At 42.1% G+C, this 24,844-nt stretch overlaps 1 protein-coding gene across 1 annotated transcript in view; it reads right to left on the bottom strand.

The window, feature by feature from the left end:
* pdm3 (POU-domain protein pdm3) overlaps positions 1–24,844 on the bottom strand; it is a 361,168-nt gene that overhangs the window by 5,449 nt on the left and 330,875 nt on the right. Inside the window, exons 9-13 of the mRNA XM_080282319.1 lie at positions 17,793–18,041; positions 14,862–14,979; positions 14,242–14,445; positions 12,426–12,509; positions 10,612–10,748 (exon numbers count right to left, since the gene is read on the bottom strand). Coding sequence (XP_080138445.1) covers positions 10,612–10,748; positions 12,426–12,509; positions 14,242–14,445; positions 14,862–14,979; positions 17,793–18,041 — 792 coding nt within the window. The remainder of the gene's footprint in view (positions 1–10,611; positions 10,749–12,425; positions 12,510–14,241; positions 14,446–14,861; positions 14,980–17,792; positions 18,042–24,844) is intronic.

The following is a 24,844-nucleotide window of genomic DNA, read 5'->3' as shown; positions in this document are numbered from 1 at the left end:
TGGTAGGAGATTTAACGTGCATTCTGAGGATGGTGACGGTTGGACTTCATTACCACCACCACCAGCCTCACTTGTCTTGACATATACTCATCACTATCTAATAAACCCATAAAGATCACATACATCACTTTATATTTCACTGTTGTTGCCTTAACACAATCTATCTGGAAGTACAAGCAATATGGGCTTGTGAGGTTGTTTTCGAGTCTCATCTTAAATGTCAGGACCAACCTGCCTAGCCCCGGGCTCCTATGTTCCTCTTGGGGCAACATAAGCTTGGATGATGGATGGATGGATGATTGTAATTTTCATTAGGTCTCCAGTTCCCAGAAACAAACAGATCCTCTTCTCATGATATCCGAGGCTACAGTGATGGGTTGTGAGAGACCGGACACTGTAAGGGATCTATATGCAGGACTCGAGTGTATATGCAAAGACAATGAGCCCAGGAAAGTACACTGGTGAATACAAACTTCAGGTTGTGCTCTTGACAGCTTAATTGACTTTCTACCTATTTAGCTTTAATGACTTTAAATATGCCTCATGATTCTCTTCTGTGACATTTATATCTATCATATATTAACACTGACTGCAAAAATGCCTTAGCTACATGAAAACATTAAAATACTGAATCAGAAACAGAACTAGCCTAAGGTAAACAGGGTGCCTGGAAGCTTCTATAACATATGAGAAAACAATGTTTACAGCCATCATAGTAAAATACGAGGTGAAGATATCCATACAGTAAGCGAATTTTATCTGCAACAAAACTAACTTTTCCATAACATAATACAGTTTAAACTGACAATGGTACAGTCATCTCTGTACTTTCATAGGAGGGGAAAACTGTGACAAAAATATTGCTACGCTGAACAAATTGACATTGGTTTGACATCACTGGGGAAAAAGGAACTTCACAAAAGGTGATCCAGGGTGATATGGGTAAGCATTGAAAAAGACATACATATTTTTTAAAGAATATGAGCAGGGAAAGGAGAAACAAATTAAATTTTAAAAATTCCATATACCGGACTATAGGTGTCCTCCATTCATCAAAAGAAATCAGTAACATTTGCACTGGAACTGCTATATGTTGAAGAGTGGGGGAAACTAATCTTGGGGAGTTTCAAAGAGTAGCAATTCAGGGAATAAAAGAATTCTGATAGGCAGAAGTTCTGCAATATGATAGTGTGACAATCATCATGAGTGCCACCAGATGTATGTGTAGCACAGGGGAAGGCGTTGAGAGGTTACACAATGGATAAAACTTCGTCTGAGTATTGGCCATAAAAGTATCTGTAAAATAATGAAAGAAATGCACCATCCCATCTGACTTTGAAAGAGAAGTAGTTCATTTGTGACTGCAGGGCTGTTAGTTATTTTTATAGCTTTGTTTCGAAGTTTGTCCAGTTGCTTTAGTGCAACCTTTCCACATCTACTCCATTAGGGTGAGCAATTCTCGACCTGAGAGCGCACAAGACCTGTAAACCAGTAAAGTGCGGGTTGTGAGCGCGTGATGAGCGAGCACCCGCCATGCTATCAAAATTTCCCTCTGATATAAAATTACAGGCGGAATCTCTAATATTTAATTGCCAGAGTTGATGCCAAAGAACTGTGTCATGAGGACAGATCTTTTTAAAAATAATTTCGTAATTGAGGTGTTCACTAATCTGAGCCGAACACACCCCTACAAAACTCGAGATTCCATGGGGATCCTACACTTTATGAGTGACTTCTTATCTGAAAACAAAATTTATTGAGTGAATGTATCAGATGCTGAAAGAATTTGAACTCAACTTACAGATGAGTAATATTATTACCTACTGTTTTTACATGCAAGGAAGAAGGAACCAAAGGCTGAGCCTGCATGAACGTTCCTTAATAAAAAAAAAAAAAAAAGAGGGAGAGAGAGACAAAATCAAGATCCATTCATTTCGAGATGCCTGGACACACTGCGTTTGAAAGATTGGAGATCATAGGAAGTAGGAAATACAGACAGAGGGAGACATTTCCAGAGTTGACCTGGAAAGACTGGAAGTAACGGTTAACTCTTGCATTAGAGAGATGGACAGAAAAGGGATGAGAGTTTGTTGCTAGACAGGTGCTACGCACCCATCGTAGAGGTGGAGGAATACATGCAGACAGTTCAGAGGAGCAGTGATCATTGAAGTAGCGATAGAAAAGGGATGAAGAGGCAACAGTGCAGCGAAGAGACAGAGGTAGAAGGGAGCCTGTAAGAAAAGGAGAGTTGATGAGACGAATAGCCTCTGGCTCCACCCTATTGAGAAGAGCTGTATGTGGGGAGCCTCCCCACACATGAGAGTTGTACTCTAAACAGGGGCTAATAAAACCTGTGTATAAACTCAACAACTGTGCAAGGGTAAAGAAGGCACTGAGTTGGCTTAGCACACCCAATCTCTTGGAAGCAGATTTTACAAGAGATGCAATATGATCTTTCCAAGATAAATCCCGTGTGAATGAAACCCCAAGCATGTTCAAGGATGATGCAGGATTGAGCTGGATATTATTAAACATTAGTGGGTACTCCTGTGGAAGATTTTGACGGGTTGATAGGTGTAAAAAAATGAGTCTTTGACGCATTAAAAACAAAATTATTTTTACCACAGTCAGAGATATGAGCCAAGTCAGACATTAGGTATGCCATAGCCTCATCCCTTGTTTGTTGAAGTGACTGCTGAGATGGACGTTGCAGCAACCGAATGGAAAGGTGAGGGGTAGAATCATCAGCAAACGAGTGGATAGGATTAGGTGTACAGTTTAGAAGATCACTGATGAATAAAAAGAAGAGAGTTGGCGATAGGACACAGCCCTGAGGAACACCACTGTTGACAGATCTAGAAGAACGATGGCCATCTACAACAGCAGCTATAGAACGACCAGAAAGGAAGTTAGAGATGAGGGCACAGATAGAAGGATAGAAACCGTAAGAGGGCAGTTTGGAAATTAAAGATTTATGCAAGACTCGATCGAAAGCCTTTGAGATGTCAAGTGCAATGGCAAAGCTTTCGCCAAAGTCCCGAAAGGAGAATGACCAGGAGTCTGAAAGGTAGGTGAGAAGATCGCCAGTGGAGCGTCCCTGACGGAACCCATACTGACGATCAGAGAGAAGGTTGTGATAGGAAAGATACTTTTAAATTTTTCTGTTAAGAATCGACTTGAAAACTTTTGAGACAGAGGATGTTAAACCAATTGGACGATAGTTAGATGGTTGGGAATGGTCACCCTTCTTTGGGACTGGATGAATTAGAGCAAACTTCCAGCAAGAAGGAAAGGTACAAGTTGAAAGAAAAAAGGTGAAAGAGTTTACCTAGGCAGGGTGTAAACACAGAAGCACAGTTCTTGAAGACAACAGGAGGGACTCCATGAGGCCCATATGCCTTTAGCATTGAGGCCAGTGATGGCAGAAAATACATCAGCTGACAAAATTTTAATGTCAGTCATGAGGAAGTCAGAGGGGGGAAGTGATGGAGGAACAGCACCTGAATCGTCTAAGGTGGAATTGGAGGAGAAAGTCTGAGCAAACAGATCTGCTTTATCAGTAGAAGAAATAGCTACAGAGCCATCAGAGTAGAAAAGAGGAGGGAAGAATGATGAGGTAAAGTTGCTAGAAAGGTTTTTGGCAAGGTGCCAGAAGGAGCGGAAAGAATTCGAGTTGGAGAGTAGAGAATTTAGCACGGATGAAATTATTTTTAGCAGAGTGAAGAAGAGACTTAGCAGGATTCCAGGCAGACACATAAACAATATGTGATTCAGGGGTGGTTGGCTCCGGTACCAGGCCCTCTCCTTGTTATTAGAACAAGCGTGATTAAACCAAGGCTTTCCTGCATTAGTCAAAGGATATGAGAAAGGAATGAATGCTTCCATGCCCAAGAGAACAACCTCCGTAATGCACAAGGCACACTCAGATGGCTCCCAGCCATGAAAGCAATAATCATTCCAGGGAAAATTAAAGAAGTACAGCCTGAGGGCCTCCCAATCCGCAGCTCCAAAGTGCGACAGACGACGTTTCTTTGGAGGGTCCACAGGCCATACTGGAGTGATAGCACAGGTTAAGGTAACAAGGTTATGATCCGAGGAGCCCAATGGCGAGAAAAGATTAACAGTGTAAGCAGAAGGATTAGTTGTAAGGAAGAGGTCAAGAATGTTGGAGCTCTCTCCAAGGCGGTCAGGGATATGGGTAGGGTGCTGTACAAGATGCTGTAGGTTATTTAGGATAGAAAAGATGAAGGCTTGTTCACCAGGTGGATCAGTTAAAGGAGAGGAGAGCCAAAGGTGGTGGTGAACATTGAAATCTCCTAAAATGGAGATTTCAGAGAAAGGAGAAATGGATGGAATGTGTTCCATCGTAGAAGTAATATAGTCGAAGAATTTTTGATAGTCAGTAGAATTAGGAGATAAGTAAACAGCACAGATATATTTAGTCAGAGAATGACAGGAGAGCCGAAGCCAGAGTGTAGAGAATTCAAAAGAATCAAGTTCAGGAACACAAGAGCAAGATAGGTCGTTGCGTACATTTACGCAACATCCTCCTATGGCTTTGAAATGAGTATAGAGAAAGTAGGAGGATACAGGAAAGGGTTTGCTGTCAGTTGCCTCAGACAGCTGAGTCTCAGTAAGGAAGAGAAGGTAAGGATTAGAGAAGGAGAGGTGGTGTTCGACAGACAGGAAGTTGGAGGAAAGGCCGCGAATGTTGCAGAAATGAAGAAAAAGGGAGTCAGACAGTGGATCCAGACAGATCAAAGAGTCGTCATCAGGAGAAGGGCGGATGGTGGGGGTATTTATGGTCCCCCCCCCCCTTGGGGACTCCGAGGCCTGATTTGTTGCAGCCATTTTTTTTTTTAATTCTGAAAAGGAAGTGTAGTGTGTACTGTGCATGTGCGTTGACAGTTAGAGAAACATGTATTAGAAAGCATGCTGGCCTACTCTCTGTGTTACTGAAACACTGAAAAAGTTCAGCAAAGGGGGATGGTCAGGAACTAGTCCTGAGGGCTGATGAAACGGAAGCTCTAGCTCTCCCTGTCATCAGCTTTCCATCCACCTTGGGAGTACTGCCCTGCTCGACTGGTGCTACAGTCTACTCCTCTAAAGTGACGGTCGGTTCAGGCAGGGCCACTCATTTCCAAACTTTACTGAGAGTAAACATCACTCATTTGCTTCACCTGTTCACTCGTAATAATAGCTAACTGCTCGTAAGTGAAGAGGTCATGGATTGTGTACAATAAATCAAGTTTTCTGAGGCGGTTTTAGCGAGTGATCTAACGTGAGAGTCCAACTGAGGGTACTGTTAACTGAATCATCAAGAATTTAATTACTATTAGAGTCACTCTCATTTTAAATGTCACGACCAACTTGCCTAGCCCCGGGCTCCTACGCTCCTCCTGGGGCAACGTAGGATTGGATGATGGATGGAGAGATGGATAGGAATACTGGTGTATGCTGATGACTTTGTGTTCACTACAGAGAATAAAAAGGAGGCGGAGGAAAGATTTATGAAATGAAGAGATGCAATGGTGCACACAGGTTTGAGAGTAAATGTGGATAAAACAAAAGTGATGATATTTAGGGCTGGTGACGGTAGTCAAAGCAGAGAGAATATCGTCATGTGAAGTTTGTCACAACGGTGTGGGAGGTAACTCCATCTTGTGAAGTATTTGTGGCATGTGGGTACATAAGAGATGTTGTGGTATTAGATGTAGGCTGCGAAATAATGCTGATTTTGTACGTGGCTGTGTCAGGAAGAGCATGTAGAGATTGGTCAGGCATAAAAGGATTGATCTTGCTGGAGAGTCTCTTGAGTGGGTGGAGGATTTTTGTTATTTGGGGACATTCTACAGCAAGGTGAGTAGAGTGTGTCAGGAAGAGCATGTAGAGACTGTCAGGCATAAAAGGACTGATCTTGCTGGAGAGTCTCTTGAGTGGGTGGAGGAGTTTTGTTATTTGGGGACATGTCTTCTACAGTGAGATGAGTAGAGTGATGGCTGAACCGGGAACAGATGAAAGAAGTGTTATGAACAGTCGAGAGGGATGAGGGTGTAAAAGTTGCAATTAAAGAAAAAAAAACCCTTTCCTGGAATGGAAAAGGAGTAGGAGGAGAGAGAAATGCCAAGCGTAGGGCTAGAAAGGAAGTATACACGGCAAAATCTTACTCATTAAAGACTTTTACTGGATAGCCTAAATGGCACAGAAAGAATGACCATAGTATTTAAGGTGGCAAATCAGATGAAGACGGAAACATGGATATTAAAGGTGAGCAGTATGTGAAGAATGATGAAAGAAAAATAACTTTGGACAGTGGGGATATTAAGGATGCCTGGAGAAAGCATTATAACCTGTTGTTGAATAAGTCAGAGAGGAACAGGGAGGGTTTGCAGTCAGCGGATCCAGTGTTTGGCCCTTGACCTTTGATTGCTGCTGCTACTGTTGTTGAATGAGTCTGAGAGGAACAGGGAGGGTTTGGAGTCAGCGGATCCAGTGTTTGGCCCTTGATCTTTGATTGATGTTGCTACTGTGAGCAGGGCAGGCAATAAGCAGGATGCAGTTGGGGAAGGCAGGAGGTGTGTCTGGGTTGACTGTTGATATGCCGAAGGCCTTAGGAGATGCTGGAGTGAATTTAGGTACCGATTTCATAAATTCGATTATACTTGAGTGTGTTGTCCCAGGTGACTGGCTATAGAGTGAGACTGTAAATGTGTATAAGAAGGGGAATGCTGATACCCTGGAAAGAGGAAGTTATTGAAGCAAAAAAGTTTTGGACCAGATAATGATGGTAATGGAGAGTCCTAGATGGTAAGATAAAGGAAGGGGTAAATATTGATGAGACACAGTTTGGGTTTATGCCAGGCAAAGGGACCACTGATGCCATATTCACAGTCAGATTGCTTCAAGAAAAATATATAGGAAAGAAATGGAAGATGTACATTGTTTTTATTGATTTGGATGGCCTTTGATAAAGTCCCTAAGGAGGTGGTGATGTGGGCAATGATAGAGCCTGGGATTGAGGAGTGGCTGGTGAGCATGGTTATGGCTAAGCATGTGGGTGCTCCAGTCTTGTGACTCTTGTTTGTTTGTCCATCCATCCATCAATCATCCAATCCTATGTCACCCCATAAGGAGTGTAGGAACCCAGGGCTAGGGAAGTTGGTCCTGACATTTAAGATGAGGGTGACCAGCCTCACTCATCCCTGAGTGGCATTATGTGAGCAATAAACCCCCAACCACGCCTTAGATATAAGCCTACACAGGCTCGATCTGATTCGACCACCTTGATTACCCACTAAACCACCGGGTGCCATAATTTGGTTATATGGTTACCACCCAGCGTAGTAAATGGTTTCCTGGTGTACAGGAAACCATTTGGCTTGTCACTCAGTGTAAAGTCACCCATAACCAGAAGAAAGAGGAAAGAATGAAGGAAAGGAAGACAGAAGAGGGAGTGTAAAGTCACCCGTAGGCAGAAGAGAGGAAAGAAAGAAGGAAAAAAAGGCAGAAGAGGAAGGATGGAAGAGAGGAAAGTGCAGATACCCAAAGCAGCACTACACTGAGGGAGTAGATGGTGAGCGCCCCCATCTACCTCTTGTTTGTCACCATGCTAAAAGCTCTCTAGTGTGTATTCAAAAGTGGACTCCCATGGGAGATGTTGTATGATGATGACTAAGTGATGAAGGCTGAGAATGAAAGGGAGGCAGAGGAATGATTAAGGAAATAAAGAGATGAATGGGGAGCATGGGTTTGAGAGTAAATGCAGATAAAACAAAAGTAATATCTGGGGCTGGTGGTACAATCAACACAGGGAGTGTGGCCATGTGCAGCTTCCCAAAAGGGTATGGGAAATAACTCAATCTTGTGCAGTGTCCGTGATAACTGGGTGCATTAGAGTTGTATCTGTAGTGGTATTTGAGGTAGACTGCAAAATAATAACTGATTTCATGTGTGTGGTGTGTGAGAAAGAGCATGCAGAGATTGGCAGGCATGAAAGGATTAACTGTGCTGGGAGTCCCTTGTTTGTGGTAGATGGGGGCGGTCACCATCCACTCACTTGAAGTAGTGCTGCTCTCGGGTGTCTGCCCTTTCCTCTCCTCCAACCTTCTTTCCTTTCATCCTCTTCTGTCTTTCTTTCCTTCAGTCTTTCCTCGTCCTTCTGCCTACGTGTGACTTTACACTCCCTCTTCTGTCTTTCTTTCCTCATTCTCTCCTCTTCCTTCTGCCTGTGGGTGACTCTACACTGAGTGACAAACCAAACGGTTACCTGTACACCAGGAAACCATTTACTATGCTGGGTGGTAACCATATAACCAAATTTTGGCACCTGGTGGTTTAATGGGTAATTATTGCACTCCAATCGGACTGAGCCAGTGAAGGTATCTATCCAAGGAGTGGGTGGGGTTTATTGCTCATTTAATACCACTCAAGGATGAGTGAGGCTGGTCACTCTCATCTTAAACGTCAGGACCAACTGCCTAGCCCCGGGCTCCTACGCTCCTCATGGGGCAATGTAGGATAGGATGATGGATGGGAGTCCCTTGTGTGTGTGGATTAGTTTTGTTATTTGTGGGACGTGTTATAAGCTGGAGATAGGCCTGAGGCTAGGGTAAGGTGTGAGTGAAGGAAGTTCAGGGAGCTGTTGCCTCTCCTGTCATCGACAGGACTCTCCTTCCGTGCTAAGGGATCTTTGTGTGCATCATATGTTAGGAATGTAATGCTGCCGCATGACAGTATGACCTGAGCAACAGAGGAAGAGGATATTTGTAGGCTCAAACATACTGCAAAGGGAAATGACAATAGTTAGATGAATATATGGTGCACCCTTGAATTCGAGGCCATGGGGTGCTAGGATCGTGACTAAAGAGTTGAGAGGAAAAGTGGGACTGGAATGCATTGGTGTTGAGGGGTAGCTTGAGATAGTTTCAGCATGTTGAGAGGATGAAGGATGACAATTGGGTGTGGAAAGTGTGAAGTGTGAATGTCGGGGATACAGTTGCGAGGGACAGACCAAAAAAGACCTGGGACGAGGTCGTAGAATGTAACCTCAGGGATCATGCAGCATGAACGGCTTCCATTAGGCGACCATGGCCAATGCATGCAAGCATGCTGGAGCTTTATAAATGATAAGATGAAGATGATAAAGGCAACAGGCAATATCTGTTTATTACGAAACTGATTATACAGTATGTGGTTATCCTAGCACTAAATGAGACAGTGTTATTTTGTCCCCAATCAGTGATATTAGAGAAGTCTTGATTTACAGAGATTGCTGTCCTAAGTTGGGAGTTAGAGATATCAAACAGAATGGGCGATTAAGGAACTGTGAAGCACCGAGTCATCACTATATGAATGAATAGGATTGCTGATGTCAGACAAGAGACCATGAATATGAATGAGGAACACAGCTGGAGCCAGGACTGATCCTTGTGGTACACTGGCAATAATCGAGTGGAAACTGGAATATACATAATTTACTTTTACTCTTATCTTCATGTTGCTGAGATATAAGGGGTCAGTGAGACAAAAGATGATAGGTCATAGCAAGGGAGTTTGGATAAAGGGGAACGGTGCCACTTTCTGTCAAAATATAAAGGATTTCAGCATGAGTTTCTCTATGTTGGTCAACTGACTGACAGACTGTATGAATAATAAGACTGAATATATCAACAGTGGATCTGTCACGGCAAAAACCACTGTCTCAGTAATTAAGTTGTTTGATTCAAGATGTTTAACAATATGCATATTAATGACACTCTCAAATACTTTACCAATTGATGATGTGTTTACCATGGTTCTGTGATCAGAGGAATCTGAGGTACTTCCTTTCTTTGGTACTGAGTGTATGTTGGCTTCTTTCCAAGAATTAGGGTATGAAAAAGTACATATGCATAGTCTGAATAATCTATTTAGAACAGGAACATGTTCTGGGGAACACTTTTCAAAACTAGTCTACTGGAGTTTGCTAACAAAGTGAAACAGTAATATGTTGTACAGGGAGGCAAAAATGCAATGATATGAGTGATGAAGTCATGACTAGTGGGAGTGAAAGATAGGAGGATAAGTAGCCACAGAAGGGTGGCCATGGCATAAAAACACTAAAGAAAAACTAAGGTACATGTGAGATATGTATGGAGAGTCAGATGGAGCTGGCAATGATTAGATAAGATTCAAAGAAGCTGGAATACAGATGAAGTCAGGAAGAAAACAAGCTGGAAATGACTCAAGGAAAGGTGGCAGGGATATGCATAAGGTACCAATGACAGGTACCTACAATAAGGAAAGGCAGATAAGAGGGAAAGAAAGGGAGATCACGCAAGGAGACAAGGGCAAAACTCTGTAAAACTTATGTGAAACGGGAGGAAAGAAAAGACAGACTTTGGAACGGAGCTCATGCTAATACTGTAAGTTAATCTGAAGAGGTAAAGAAATGGTCAATCGGAATAAGGGTAAGGGATGGAGGATGAGAATGCCAGGGCAATAAACAGGGCGAATGGGTAGGTAACAGTGAGGAAGGAAGGATGAAGCTGAGGACATGTGGGGGAAAAAGTGCACAATTTAAGAAGGGAATGGAGAGATGAGAAGGACAGGATGGTGCATAGTGGAACCTACCAGAGGGATGGGTGTTTCTCTCAAAGTGTGAATTGAGCACCTCCAGGGCTTGTGGGGTGAAGCTGGTGCGCCTCTTCCTCTTCTTGGTGGGTTCAGTTCCCATGAATTCAGTTAGGGTGTGCTGCCCATTCTTGTATCTGGCGGAAGATGAAATGACTGAGTACTTATCTATCTCCTTTAGTGTGAATATCCAAGTTCTGAATTACCAGACTTTATAGGGGGAGTACTGTTACATAGGTATTAAACCCTCCATTTTACTAGCTTAACCACTGGGTAACAAATTACAATAAAACAAAGATATAATGAGATAATGAACTTTGGCTATAAATATATCCTGGAAATATCTCAGATGAGCATAGTACACTGATTTTTGCTAACTAGGAGTATATCACACCATTGAATAAAATATTTAAGAAGTAAATAAACAATGCTTCCTTATTCAATGACACATATTAAAAAATGCTGAGCTAACTTTAAAAAGGTACAATTATTATGAAATTTAAGTGGCATTCCTGTAATCTGAGGTCTTCCCAAAACATATAAAAACTTTTTCTTCTTTTTACATGTTTTAGTCCTTCCCACTCTATGGGAAGGTCCTAGGATTCGGATAGAACACACACTGACACTGTCAACAATGACACACAGGGGACAAACAATATCAACAACATTTCTATTTATTTAAAAGTTAATAAAATCTGAGTCATGTACCCATGCAATATCTGGGATATGACCAAATTCAAAGTGGAAACCATCTGGTATGTAAGAGATGCTTTTCCCACCCAGCCACATCACTGCTATTCTCACATGAGTTTACTGGCAGGATGTGCCATAATGTAATGTTGACACAGTAGTCTGAAGAATCTTCAAACCCTCTGTGTTTAATACTCTTGAATCTGCTTATCCTCTTTGTTTATCTGGCCTCCTTACTGTTAAATGATCCACCAATAACCCCTAATGACACTTATCCGGAGAAGGGTGTGTGATGGGTCTTCCAGCATAAAGCAAAGTTGCTTTATATCAATATTTTCTTATAAACGTCATTTAATGCACTTAAATAAGAAGAATATGAAGTATAGGCTTTAGGTTATTCGAAACTAGTTGTCAATGATTAAATTTCGGAAAAACAAAGAAAAACTGTACAGTATACTCTGTATTATCAGTGCCATTCATTTTCTGCCCTGTGATGGCAGTGCTATTAAGAATGATGAATACACTTACTGCAGGATGATATGCACTTTTCAAACTTGCTTTTGACAAAGTTATATGACTAGTAATGGAAGCCAATTAAATAATGGTGAAAATGAAAAATAGGCTACTCAAATGAATACTATACAGTACTACACTGTACATGAAAATGACAATTAACAATAAATTGCAAGCTGAACAGGAGAGCATGCCTACTGCATGCACAGTATACTGGATGTCAGCAAGTACCTGATTATGGGTGCCTAAATTTTGTTTTCGATTTTGATGCATCAGAATAATTAACTGAACTGCAAGTAGCAGCTGTTCTTAAGTCAGGCGTGATACCTTATATATAATGTATATAGAGAATGATTGTTTGCAATTAATTCATCCACTGGATTTCCATCATCCAACCTGTGGTCAGTAAATTTTTCTTCATTTCAGCTTCATTCATATACTGTATTATCATATCAATAATCGAACTGATTAGGTGGCCTGGCATCCCCTCAACTAGTGGCCACTATCTGTCCCTTCCAGTACAGCCTGTCATGCTGCAGTGGTGGCTGCGGCCAGGTAGTGTAAGCTTCCCTGAGGACTGTATAGCATAACCAGAGTGGCGAGTGGTTTACCTGTCCTCCGCTTCCTGCATCCATCGCTCTAGAACAGGCTTGATCTTTTGAGCACTTTTTGGCGTGATGTCTAGTTTTTCAAACCTAAAACGAGAAAACAGAGCTCGTCAATTTCTTGGAATAGCTTCGATTTTCTCAGCTAATCTAAATTAGAAAGAGTTTTGTGATACAGCATCACTTACTCTACTGGCCACTGTCTACAAGAATTTTTGGTTAGTTGCAGTTATGCATGTGGGCTATCAGCAACGGAGGGTGAAGCATTACTGTCAGGTGAAAGGGTCTTGCACACGGCAGCGTAATAAGACCACCACCCATTAGTAGCCCAAGTCTGTCTTATGTAAGGTTTTGTCATGTTGACGTGAGGACGTATAAGGCTTCCCAGCTCGCCACCCTAGTCAAAGCTCCCTCAGCGTGAAAATCTTCGGATTTTTTTTTTCTCTGAATTTTTTGGTTTAGATCTTCAGTCACAGGACATATTATGGCCTTGCACATAAACACCGAAGAGGAACATGCGACTGTCGGTTTGGTTGAGGAACTAAAGACAGAACATCAGAGAGAGTATGTTAGTAATATGAGCTTTAGCATATTAGTACTGGAGACACATGAACAACATATAAAATTCAAATCCAAACCAGAAGCAACTTTAATTTAGTGGAGTCCCAGTGACTAGGGTAGCAAGAGCTGCACCCTCCGCACCAAAACACACAATGATTTGATCATCAGCTACTTGCAAACAGTCAACAACAACAACAAACAAGCTGGTATGCAAAAACACCTGGCAAGAGGTTTCAAGCTGATATGGGACCATATGAGTCCACCTTAGTGACAGGTTTGGTTTTATATGGTCTTCATGAACTACTGGTCACCTAATATTTTAAATCTACTAAAAGAGGTTCTGACTCAATATTATATTCAAGGCAAAGTTTACTGTCTTATGGTTCAACTTACTGGGTCATGACACATCCATAGAGTCCATCAAATCAACTCAGTTTTTATAATTTTTCTTGTGTGTTTCGGTTGTACACTTAATTATGAGCCCAAGAAAGAATCCTAAGAGATATAATGCATGCATGATATTGATATTCATAATATATAGATTAAATCAATCACAAGGTGGTGGAAATAAGCCTCACTTGCTACAAGAAAGAAACTACTGTACAGTAAGTATTAAGGATAAGGAATACATACAAATAAGCAATTGCTGTATTTCTACAATCAAGATATTTATAATGAAATTTTACCACATAAAACACATATACTGGTAATAAAAAAAAAAAATAATTAATGCAGATTATAGCACAAACAAATTTATAAAATTGGAAAAAATACAGACGGAAGATGTAAGAAAAAATCCATACAGGGGAAAAGAGATCGTCAGACAAACTTTAGAACTACAACACATCATGCAACATGTCAATAGGTATTGTGATAAACACTGTAAGGGCCTCCATCTTGTCTACTTAGGGGCTCACAGGTTGGGGAGTGGGATATTGAGGTGGGTGTAGGGCTTGTGTGAGATGTGTGGGTAAATGTGGGAGGTTAGGTGCATTTGGAAAATGGGAAACACCAGGCAGAGTAGACAGCTTGTCAGATGTGTAGGGAGGATATGGCAGGAATACAAAAAATGTTAAGGTGGGAGAGAAGGGTAAGAGGAGTGCTGAAGGGCTTGGTAACAGTGATGAACTTGGTAAAGTAGTAGTGAAGGACTTGGTGGAGAAAGTTAGAATAGATTTAAAGGATAATAATGGTGTGAAAGACTGGGTGATGGTGGTTAAGGTTAAGGTTGGGCAGGTTGGGGAGGAGAGAAAGTACGTACCTGCAGATGGCTGACTGAGAATATGCAGGACCCTCGGTGATACTGAGAGCTTGGCCCACTTGTGTTTGGGTAAGGCCCATAGACAGTCTACGGATCTTGAAGGCTTTGGCAAACTCTTTGATCTCATCCAAGTTAACACCATCGACTAGGTTTCCTGTTGACTGACTGATGGTGGGTTGGTCTGTAGAGGAAGGTGGCATGGCACTAAATGGATAAAATTATGAAGAGGAATAAGAAAACTCGGTTGATAATACAGTATGTTAAAGTGCAGTGTAAAATTTGAGAGACGGTAAGAACAATTTGTTGAATAGTTTTATATAGTTAGTGGATAAATATCGGTACATCTGTACTGTACAGTACATATGTACAATAATTTCATATCTCTTGTTATTGTTACTGTTTTGCGACCTCAGCCTCATCTGAAAGTGAATCCAGTGGAATGCAGGCGAAAATTCTCCTTTCCAGCAGTCCACTATCCAGCTCCTAACAGTGGGTGAGTTTACGAAAGTTGGTGCCACCAAATGAAGATGTCCCTATCCACATCTTAGTATCCCTTATAACATTTATGCAATTATAAACCTCCAAAATATCATTGGTTAATCTTCGAAAGTGAGTATGACTCAAGAGGCTTGTTCAACTCACTGTGGTTGTCAAGGAAGTCTGGGGAGTAGCGTGCCGAAGGAGGTGGAGGAGGAGCGGGGTAGTGCGCTCCCAGCCTGTTGCCAAGTCCTACGGGATCTACCACAGAGAAAACATGAATATAGTGATACTTCAATGGGAGAAGATAATTCTATGTACGCAAAACACCATTAGAAACAATGTGTTTCGTGTCTGCTAGAGACTTTCCAAAGCCAGACTTAATACCCATATCATTAAACTGCTGTCAGTAAATATGAACTCAAAGATATTTCTAATTTTTTAATCAACACCTTCATTCCAACAAATTCTCATTATGATCCTTGCACTAGTTTTCTGTAAACAAAAGGACTAACAAGCCAAAAATAAACAGGTGAAGATTATTTCCGTCTACCATCTGTAGTAGAGATGGGAATGAAGTGAGTAGTGACAAGGTATGTGCTACGCAACTTCGCATGGCTCGTCCTGAAAGGGGCAATATGGGACTGCTTCTTAACTCTTAACACCATTTAAAGAAGGAATATATCCAACTTGTGACAAGGAAGAAATCTGTTCATCTGTAAAGGGAAACCTTTCGTTCGTTTTGTTTCGTTTATAATGGCTCAAACATGCTTGCATGTGTCGGCCTTGGTCACTCCATGCTGCTCGATCTTTGGCAGCCTCCTTATTCAGTTCCTTATCCCTGCGGTCACACTCTATGACCTCGTCCCAGGTCTTTTCCGGTCTGCTTCTCGCAACCCTACCCCCAACGTTCACACCTCTCACTTTCTGTACCCAACTGTCATCCTCCATCCTCTCCACATGCCCAAACCATCTCAATCTACCTCTCATCACAACACCAATACACTCCAGTCCCTTCCTTCCGCTTAACTCTTCCTTCATAAACCTATCCCCCCCCCCTCCCCCAGGTTTCGCATTCAAGGACACACTGCGCATCCACCTAATCAATGTCGTTTCTGTATGCTTGAGCCGACGAATCATCATCCTTTACTGTCCAGGTCTCACTACCATACAGAATTACACTCGTAACACATGCCACATAAAAAGATCCCTTCGCACGGAGGAAGAGCCCTCTCAGTGTCAGGAAAGGCAACTGCTCCCTGAACTTCTTCCAACCACTTTTCACTCTGGCCACAGAGCTAGCCCCAACCAGCGCATGTCTCCCAGGTAAAAAAAACTCTTCTACACACTCGAGAGACTTATCAGCAAGATCAATCATATCACACCTGACAATCTCAAAGTGCTCTCCCTGACACAGCACACACATGAAATCAGCATTATCCTGCGGTCTACCTCTAATACCTTACCACTACATCTCTTATGCATCCACTTACCACAAACATTGCACAAGATGGAATTACTACCCACGCCCTTGTGGCAAACTGCACACAGCCAGTCCCCCTCTTCTCTGACAGTACTGCCACCAACCTTACATACCATCACCTTTGTTTTATCTGCATTTACTCTCATGCCCTTGTGATCCATACCATCTCTCAACTTCCTAAACCTTTCCTCCGCCTCTCATTCATTCACTGCAATTAACACCAAAGCGACATACAACAACTCCCACGGATATCCATTTCTGAAGTTATGTGAGAGGTCTTCAGGCACCATAATAAACAACAAAGAGCGGTGCCAAGGCACAGCAAACCCGTCCCCGGCAGTCATTTTAGTGCTGACGTATAAAAACACAACAGGACATCTAGTCAAAGATGTCACATATCAAATTTGGAGTAAATCCGGTGAAAATTTAAAATTTTATGTCCATTTGAAATATTAGGCCCGACCCACCTGACACTGACCCCCCTATCGCTAACTAGGGGGTGATCCCCCTGATGTAATGAGTCATGTTGTATGATCCAGATTTGAAAGATGCACCTTTAGGTTTTGGTTTCATGTCGATGTGACGATTTTGAATGAAAAACGAATTTTCGCATACCCGTTTTTTATCATTTTGGGGGGCCTACAGCCTGGGCCTGGGCCCAATTAGGCCCAAATTTTAATTAGGTGATCAGAAGGTCATAGCCTATCATTCCTGTAATTTTAGGCAAAAACGCACCAGTAGTTTTCGGGTAAAATTGTTAACACAGAGAGACAGGCAAACAAATAAACAGACAAACTGATTGAAAACAATACCCGTCTCCGAGCCCCTCCGGGGCGCGGACGGGTAGTAAGGTACTCAAGACTGTCCCAACTCATCAATCAAATCTCCATTCATTCTCACCTCGGTGGGAGCACTCACATACATAGCCATAACTGCTCTAACCTGCCACTCCTCAATCCAAAGCTTTCTCACTGCTCACTACTACCTTCCTAGGGACTCTGTCAAAGGCCTCCTCCAAATCAATAAAAACAAAGTACAAATCCCTTTTCTTTCCTGTATTTATTTCCTGAAGATGTCGAACAATGAATATGGCTTCAGTGGACTCTTTGCCTTGCATAAACCCTAACTGCATCTCATCAATATTCACTATCTCTCTAATCATACCCTCTAGAACTCTCTCCATTACCTTCATTATTGGCAATTTTCACTATTTCTCAAATCATACCTTCCAGAACTCTCTCCATTATCTTCATTACTGTGTCCTTTATGGGGAGATATGGATGTGACTTACTGCAGTTCATATGGTGGAATATGTATTAATTTATTTAAATGTACGGGACTTATTGTTCTTATCGTGGCCCCAGGCTCATCCAGATATGAACCCGGTAGACTGCAGGCTGAAGTTTCCCTTCTCCTGCTGTCCACTGTCCTCTTTTCATGGGATAGGGAGGGAGATGAGGAACATTTACATAACTGGGTAGCACAGCTACCCGGTTATGTCAGTGTCATCCTGCATGGCATCCTTCTCCAGCACCCATTATGGGGCAAAGGGGGACAACAAGGATAGCCTACTCGTATATCTAGAACTTACCTGTAACAGGGGAAGAGAGGGGCAGAGGCAATTTTGGCTTGTCATTCCCCAAGTTGTTGTTGTTGTTGTTATTACTGTTATTATTATTATTATTGTTGTTGTGGACATGGTGGGGGTGGAAGAGGGAAGGAGGGAGGGTACCCAGACCCAAGAGAGGATGGGGAGCCGCTGCAACCGAGGACGAGGACGAGGATGATGACGAGGAGTTGGTGGAGGAGGTGGCTGGGAGTGGCGAGGAGTTGGTTGAACCTGAAAGAGATCAAATTAATTAAATGGTAACAAAGACACAGATTTAGAAGGCATGTCATGAGTACGAGTAGCTACACTGAGGAATGAGATTACCAAGCAACCGCACCGGTAGGTGTATGAAGAGATAATCAGGTACTGATGTGACCAAGCAGAGTCTGGATGAGAGAGAGCAAGTGTTACATAACTGGTACCCGTAAACCCAAAACAAGTGAGAAGTGACAGGAGTACGTGTAAATGGTAGTAAAGAAGGAGAGAAAGAGGCATAGTACCTTCAGTTAAAATATGTGGCAGAGGCACAGGTGGGATGAGAAAAAAAAATCTGCAGGGAAGAGAGGCGGAAAAAGCTGTGTAAGAAGGAAAGAACAACTGGAAAGAAATTATAAAAAAAAAGATGTGAAAGAACGGCAGGAGAAAATAAAATGAAACAAACAAACAAGAACAGGAAATTAAAATCAGATGACAAAACTAATAATAAGGGAAATGGCAACCAGTGGGTATAAAATGGCAATATTGGGAACACTGAGCATCTGACCTGAGTTTATTGGAGACGCCAAGAATGAAGCTATGACTTAGCTAGCCACACACGCAGGCGACTAGCGTGACTAAGATACGATCTTATGACGACTGGCGTCAGCAGGCCAATCCTAACCGTGTGTGGGGCCCTCGAGTCCCGTCGTCTTGCGGAATGATTCCATTTCATGGAATTATGTCTGGTTATGTTTCCACGTGAGGTCAGAAGAAGGATTGGCATCATTGGCGCCAGTCGTCTGCGTGTAGGAACTATCCATCGCCACTTCTGCTATAGGGGAACTGAGAACTCTCCTTTGCTCTCACACACACACACACACACACACACACACAGACGACTGGCGCCTTGATGCCTGTCCTCACTCCAAGCATTAACGACAATCATCAGCGCGTGTGAGGATTTGACTATGACGCTAAGAACTGATCCTAGTCCACAAACGATAATCATCACGCCAATCGCCTGCGTGTGTGGTTAGCTTTAATAGTTAACACGACACTGACGAGACATACTGTAATGCGCATGAAGTAAGCTCTCTCCATTTGAAAAAAATGACAATGATTTTTGCCTGTAATCATCAACCCAGCTCTACTACACAAGCAACCTATAACTTATCCCCTAATTCTAGAAAATACAGGTGTGTGTCTGACGACTGTGATGGGTTATAAATGTAGTGTATTTAGACCACCTTAGTGACTTCATCCTTGTATTTTTTTCACCAGCTTTCAGCCTTCCCAAAATCTTGTCAACAGTGCTTCTGATTCACATGGAATATATATATATATATATATATATATATATATATATATATATATATATATATATATATATTTTCCCCAGCCTTGTATGAGTTAGTTATTTATCAGTGTCAAGTAACAACGCTTTTTCTTGATCTTGGGATTTACTGTCACTTGTTTTAGGAGCTAACACCCTATTTTGCCCATTTTCATTGAAAACCTACCGTCATCATGAGTAACTCAAGTGATACAGCAAGAGTAACTTCCAGTGATACAGCAAGAGTAACTTCCAGTGAATACAGCAAAAGCAACTTTAACGAGTATTGCAAGAGTAACAAGTAATATGCTAAGCTTGTCAAAATGAGCTCTTTCAGCGGTTTGCTCTAGAGAACCTTCACACGACATTTCGAGTTCCCTGGGGGTACGACACTACTTCCACATGTGCCTAAAGTCGCTAGGATAACAAGTGGTCATTTATCTTAATTTTTACATTTCACGGGCATTCTTGCTCTCTTAACCCTTTGGCCGCGACCTATCATTTCTCGGTCATTCTCCTGGACGCAGTCTAAGTCCCTAAAAAAAGAAAAAAATAAGTGCTAACTATAACCTTGTTGCTACTTTTCTAATAGGAAATGCCCGTGAAGTTTCCATTTTGTACTGTGATAATGGCCAGAAATGTACCTTTCCAAGAGAAAATTGTGATTTTGAGAGAGAAAAAAAAAGCGAAAATAATTCTTCCTGTTGTCTAATTTTGCTGTGATGACGTGCTTATTTACTTCAAGGTTTTTCATTTGTATGTACTGTATACATTAGACACATGTACATTGTTTGTTCTCACATAAAAGATATCAAAACCTAACGTATCTGTACGAGAATATTGTCATTTTGAGAAAAAATGCAAAATAATTAATTTTTGCTATTCTCTATTTCTGCAATGATGAGATTATTTACTTCAAGCAAGGTTTTTAACTTACGGTACATATAAATACTAGACACATATATACTGTTTGTTGTCATACAGAAGAAATGAAAACTTACCGTATTTGTACAAAAATAAGAGATGTGTGGACGGAAATGTGTTTTCTTCGACTGTGGACTGCAGTCGCATGACGCATCATGAAGATTAATTATTAGGGAGACCACAGTCGCCTAACGCGGCCAAAGGGTTAAATTTGTCCATACTGAATATAAAAACATTCACATACGCTATACGGTGTTTTGTTATTATAATCTATCTAAATGGGATGAGTAATTGCCATATTTCTTCTTTGCACCATTTTGTACAAAAAAAAAAAAAAAAAAAAAAAAAAAAAAATCGATTTTTCTTCTTATACCCGCATTTAGATCATTAACCCATTTGTGCCCAGCATCCTAAATATTGGACAGAAATTGGCATTTTCAATGATTAATAAAGAGGGGAACCCCAGGGTAGGAACCTATGAGCTTCGCGACTAAGAGTCAATAAGCGGAGGGTGGTACGCTTGGTACCTTTCCCGCACAATCCCTCAAACAGGAGCCCCAGGCACAAATAGGTTAAACACATACACACTGCTCAAGTCGGGGGAGAGTAAAAGAAATGAAGAAGTCAACAGCTTAGCCGTTACTTCGATCTGGCAACTACATTCCACTGTGGTGGGCGCATAATGGGAGAAGGGTCCTTCCACGCGAGCGTTTTTGTCGCGTGGTATTTGTCACCCGTGTGTTTTTCCCCCTTTCACACGAGTATTTTTTGTCGCGTGGGAATACTGTGCTCGGGCAGTGTGTCAGCGTCTCTTCATGACGAAGCTGTGATGGTTTATCTAGTGACTGAGGACATTAAAAAAAAAAAAAAAAAAAAAAAAAAAAAAAATCGTATATGGTGGATCTATCCCTTTACCTTATTTTTGCGGTTCTCTGTGGAAGAATCCCATAATGAAGGCCTCTTTCAATTTCTGACATCAGCACCTCTGGTGTGATAGTATGCGTTAGGAGAAAATTAATACACAGAGGTGGTTTCGCCATGTGGAGAGGATGGAGAGTGATAGACAGCAAGCAGTATATGTGAGTGAGGTGGAGTGGAACAGAGGGAAGGGGGGAACGAAGATGAGATGGAACAGAGAGGTATACGGGAGAGAGGGGGTGTAAGTTGGAGGCGGCCAGTGAAATGGCAGGGGACAAGGCGACATGGAGGCAATTGATATGTGGCCATCCTTTACGGGACTGAGGCATCTGACTATAGACAGAAAGACTAATACTGTACATAGACAGATTATACCTCTAGATCATGGTGGATTGCCATCACCCGTTCTGCTGCAATGTTATTATATTTCAGTCATAAGCGTCGTGTCCATATATATATATATATATATATATATATATATAAAATGGACACGACACTGACGGCTAGAAATTAATATTGCAAAAGAACGGGTGATGGCAAGTTACCACCTAATGCTACTGCATTTTTCCCTGTAAAATTAATGCATGCAGCCACGAATGCAGTCCATATCAACTAGACATTTGCTGTAGTTACTGCCCGTCTGAGAGCTGAAACAAAACTGTCGGGCGACAAAAAACATTCGAGTGAACGGACCCATAGCCCCATGTTGCCAATAAGCACCCCTGTCGACAGGCGGGTTTGCTTGTTAAGCGTGCGGCGATAGCTGTCGCGGTGACAGTTTTCTCATTCACGCCGTGTGAAAGGGGCCTAAATGTCGTCTGCTACCTACCTGGGGAGTCTAACTCTGTCCTCCCGAAACAGTTGCGTAACTGTCACAAATATATGCCTGGGTAAACTTATTAGATCTGGTAAGACCAAAAACCACTCGTAAAAAAAAAAAAAAAAAAAAAAAAAATCATATATAGATGAATAACTATGACTGTCCCTTTATTGCCCATATATCATCATCATCATCCAGACCTCCTTTCTCACCCTAGGGCAGGGTGAGGAGTAGCAACGTCTAGACAGCCTAAATCTGCCAAATCCAATGAGCCAAGCTTCCATTCACTCACCATTCAAGCCCCCAGAATCCTGGTTCTATCTGATATGCAAAAAACTTTCACCACATTCTGTAGCTTCACATAAACATACTCGGTAGAGTCAATCCGGACGCTGTAACGTTAAAAAGGAGTGCCAAATCCTTGATCATGCGCTTCTCACAATATTCATGTAGCCAGCTCGATCTCGTCAGTCCCCTAGCCTCACCAACTTCCAAACCTCTCTTCCTCACACACTCATCCACCATATCCCTCCACCTTCTCCTTGGCCTGCCTCGCCTCCTCCCCTCTTCAAATTCCCCCAGATACACCTTTTTCACCATTCTATTGTTATCCATTCTCTCCACATGACCATACCATCTCAGTACAAGCTCTTCGATTCTGGTGTCCACAGACTTCCTCACTCCACATCGTTCACGAATCACATTATTTCGTATCCTTTCCACTCTGCACTCCACATACATTCCTCAGCCCCATCTCTCTTGACTTTTCATTTTCATGCCACACCATAGTCTCACATCCATATGTTAAAGCTGGCACTAACACTCCTTTCATGTAAGCCTCGTGCAGCTGCAACACTCAAACCTCTGTTTATCAAGGCCTTCATTGCACCAGCTACTTTCCTTCCCTGTGTCACTCTGCTTTCCACTTCTTTTGCACATTTTCCTCTCTTTTTTTATCACTGTACTCAGGTATTTGAACTCTCTCACTAATTCTAGTTTCTCTCCATTCATCGTAACATCACACTGGGAGTCACCTTCTCTCTCGACTACCATCACTTTACTCTTTTTTTACATTTACTCTCAAGGCACGACGCTCACAGACATCTGCAAAACTCTGCACTAGTCTACGAAGTTCCTGTCCAGTATTTGTAAGTAGTACTGCATCATCGGCATACAACAAATTTGAGATATTCCGCCTATCACCATTCATTACCAACGCCATCCCCCTCTCCATTACTCGTGTTTTTACTTCTCTCATCACCCCATCCATACATTTTGAACAACTATGGGGACATCGCACAACCTTGTCGCACACCCACACTGATCGTGAACTACAACCTTGTCGCACGCCCACACTGATCGTGAACCATTCACTTAATGCCCATGTACCCTTACACATTCTTCACTATCATCATAAAAGCTCTTGACGGTACCTAACAGCTAACCATCTACACTGTACATGCGCAAAACCTTCCACAATCCTTCTCTGTCTACTTTGTCGTATGCTTTTTTCAGATCCATGAATGCCACAAACACCTGATAGTCCTTTTCAAAAGCCTTCTCCACTATCAGTCTCACTCCAAATATTTGATCCACACATCATCTGCCACTCCTAAAAGCCACCCTGTGCATCATTCACTAGGACTTCTGATATCTCTCATACTTTCCCAATAATAATTCTTTCACATACCTTCCCTACCACGCTCAATAAACTTATGCCACGGTAATTCTTGCATTCACTTCGCTCACCTTTATTTTTGTACAGGGGTACAATCACAGCCTTGTTCCACTCTGCTGGCACAGTTTCACTCATCCAAGCCTTCTTGTATATCTCCAATAAGCACACCTTTATTTTTGTACAGGGGTACAATCACAGCCTTTTTCACTCTGCTGGCACAGTTTCACTTATCCATGCCTTCTTACATATCTCCAATAAGCACTTCATTCCGCTCTGTCCACTACACTTAATCATCTCTGCATACACTTCATTAACTCAGCTGCTTTCCCATTTTTCGGCCACTTCACAGCGTTCTTCACCTGTGCGAGTATCACGCTTCCAATCGCTGCATTCCTTTCCTGCACACCCCCAAACCAATCACGTTTACAGCCGCTCTGTTCTCTCTATTCCCATTCATCAAGCTTTCAAAATATTCTTTACATCCGGTCCTCACTTAATCCCCATGGGTTAATAATTTACCACTTTCATCCTTCACACTTTCAAATTTCTTTCCACTGTCGCTTCTACATTTCTGCACATCTTTCCAGAATAACTTCCTATTTTCAAAGTATTTTGCATACATTTTTCTTCCTAGATCATCATTTACCTCCTCCTTTTTCCTCTTCACTAGTCTCTTTACGTGCTTCTTGCTCTCAATATATTCAGTTCTTATTTCAACTGAACCCCTGTCCTGTAACCACTCTAGCCACTTCCTCTTTTCCTCCACTTCTCTCTTAACCTCTTCATCCCACCATGCCGTACCCTTCTTCTTGTTACTCTTGCCACACCGCACACCGCTTTAGTATTCCTAACTAAGCAATCCCTATATGCATTCCACTGGCTGTCAAGATCCATTTCATTCCAATTCACTGATTCTAACTCCTCCCCTTCTTTGGTCCTATGTTCATCTGCCATTTCTTTGATCCTCAGCTTCTCAACTTTCAGTCTTTCTCCCTGACTGCTCCTCTCTCCCCTGGTCCACCTCACTCCTCTCAGCTTGATCTTGCATACCACAATCATATGATCTGACAGATCACATCGCCCTCCCACGGCCCTCGTATCAGCAAACATTCCCAGCATCGACCTCTCTGCGAGTACATAATCAAACAGGCTCCTTTCAACAC

Source organism: Coenobita brevimanus, chromosome 93 (assembly GCF_032717465.1).
Source record: "Coenobita brevimanus isolate Jiangsu-jjx chromosome 93, ASM3271746v2, whole genome shotgun sequence".
NCBI classification, from domain to species: domain Eukaryota; kingdom Metazoa; phylum Arthropoda; class Malacostraca; order Decapoda; family Coenobitidae; genus Coenobita; species Coenobita brevimanus.
This window is presented reverse-complemented; position numbering and strand designations above follow the sequence as displayed.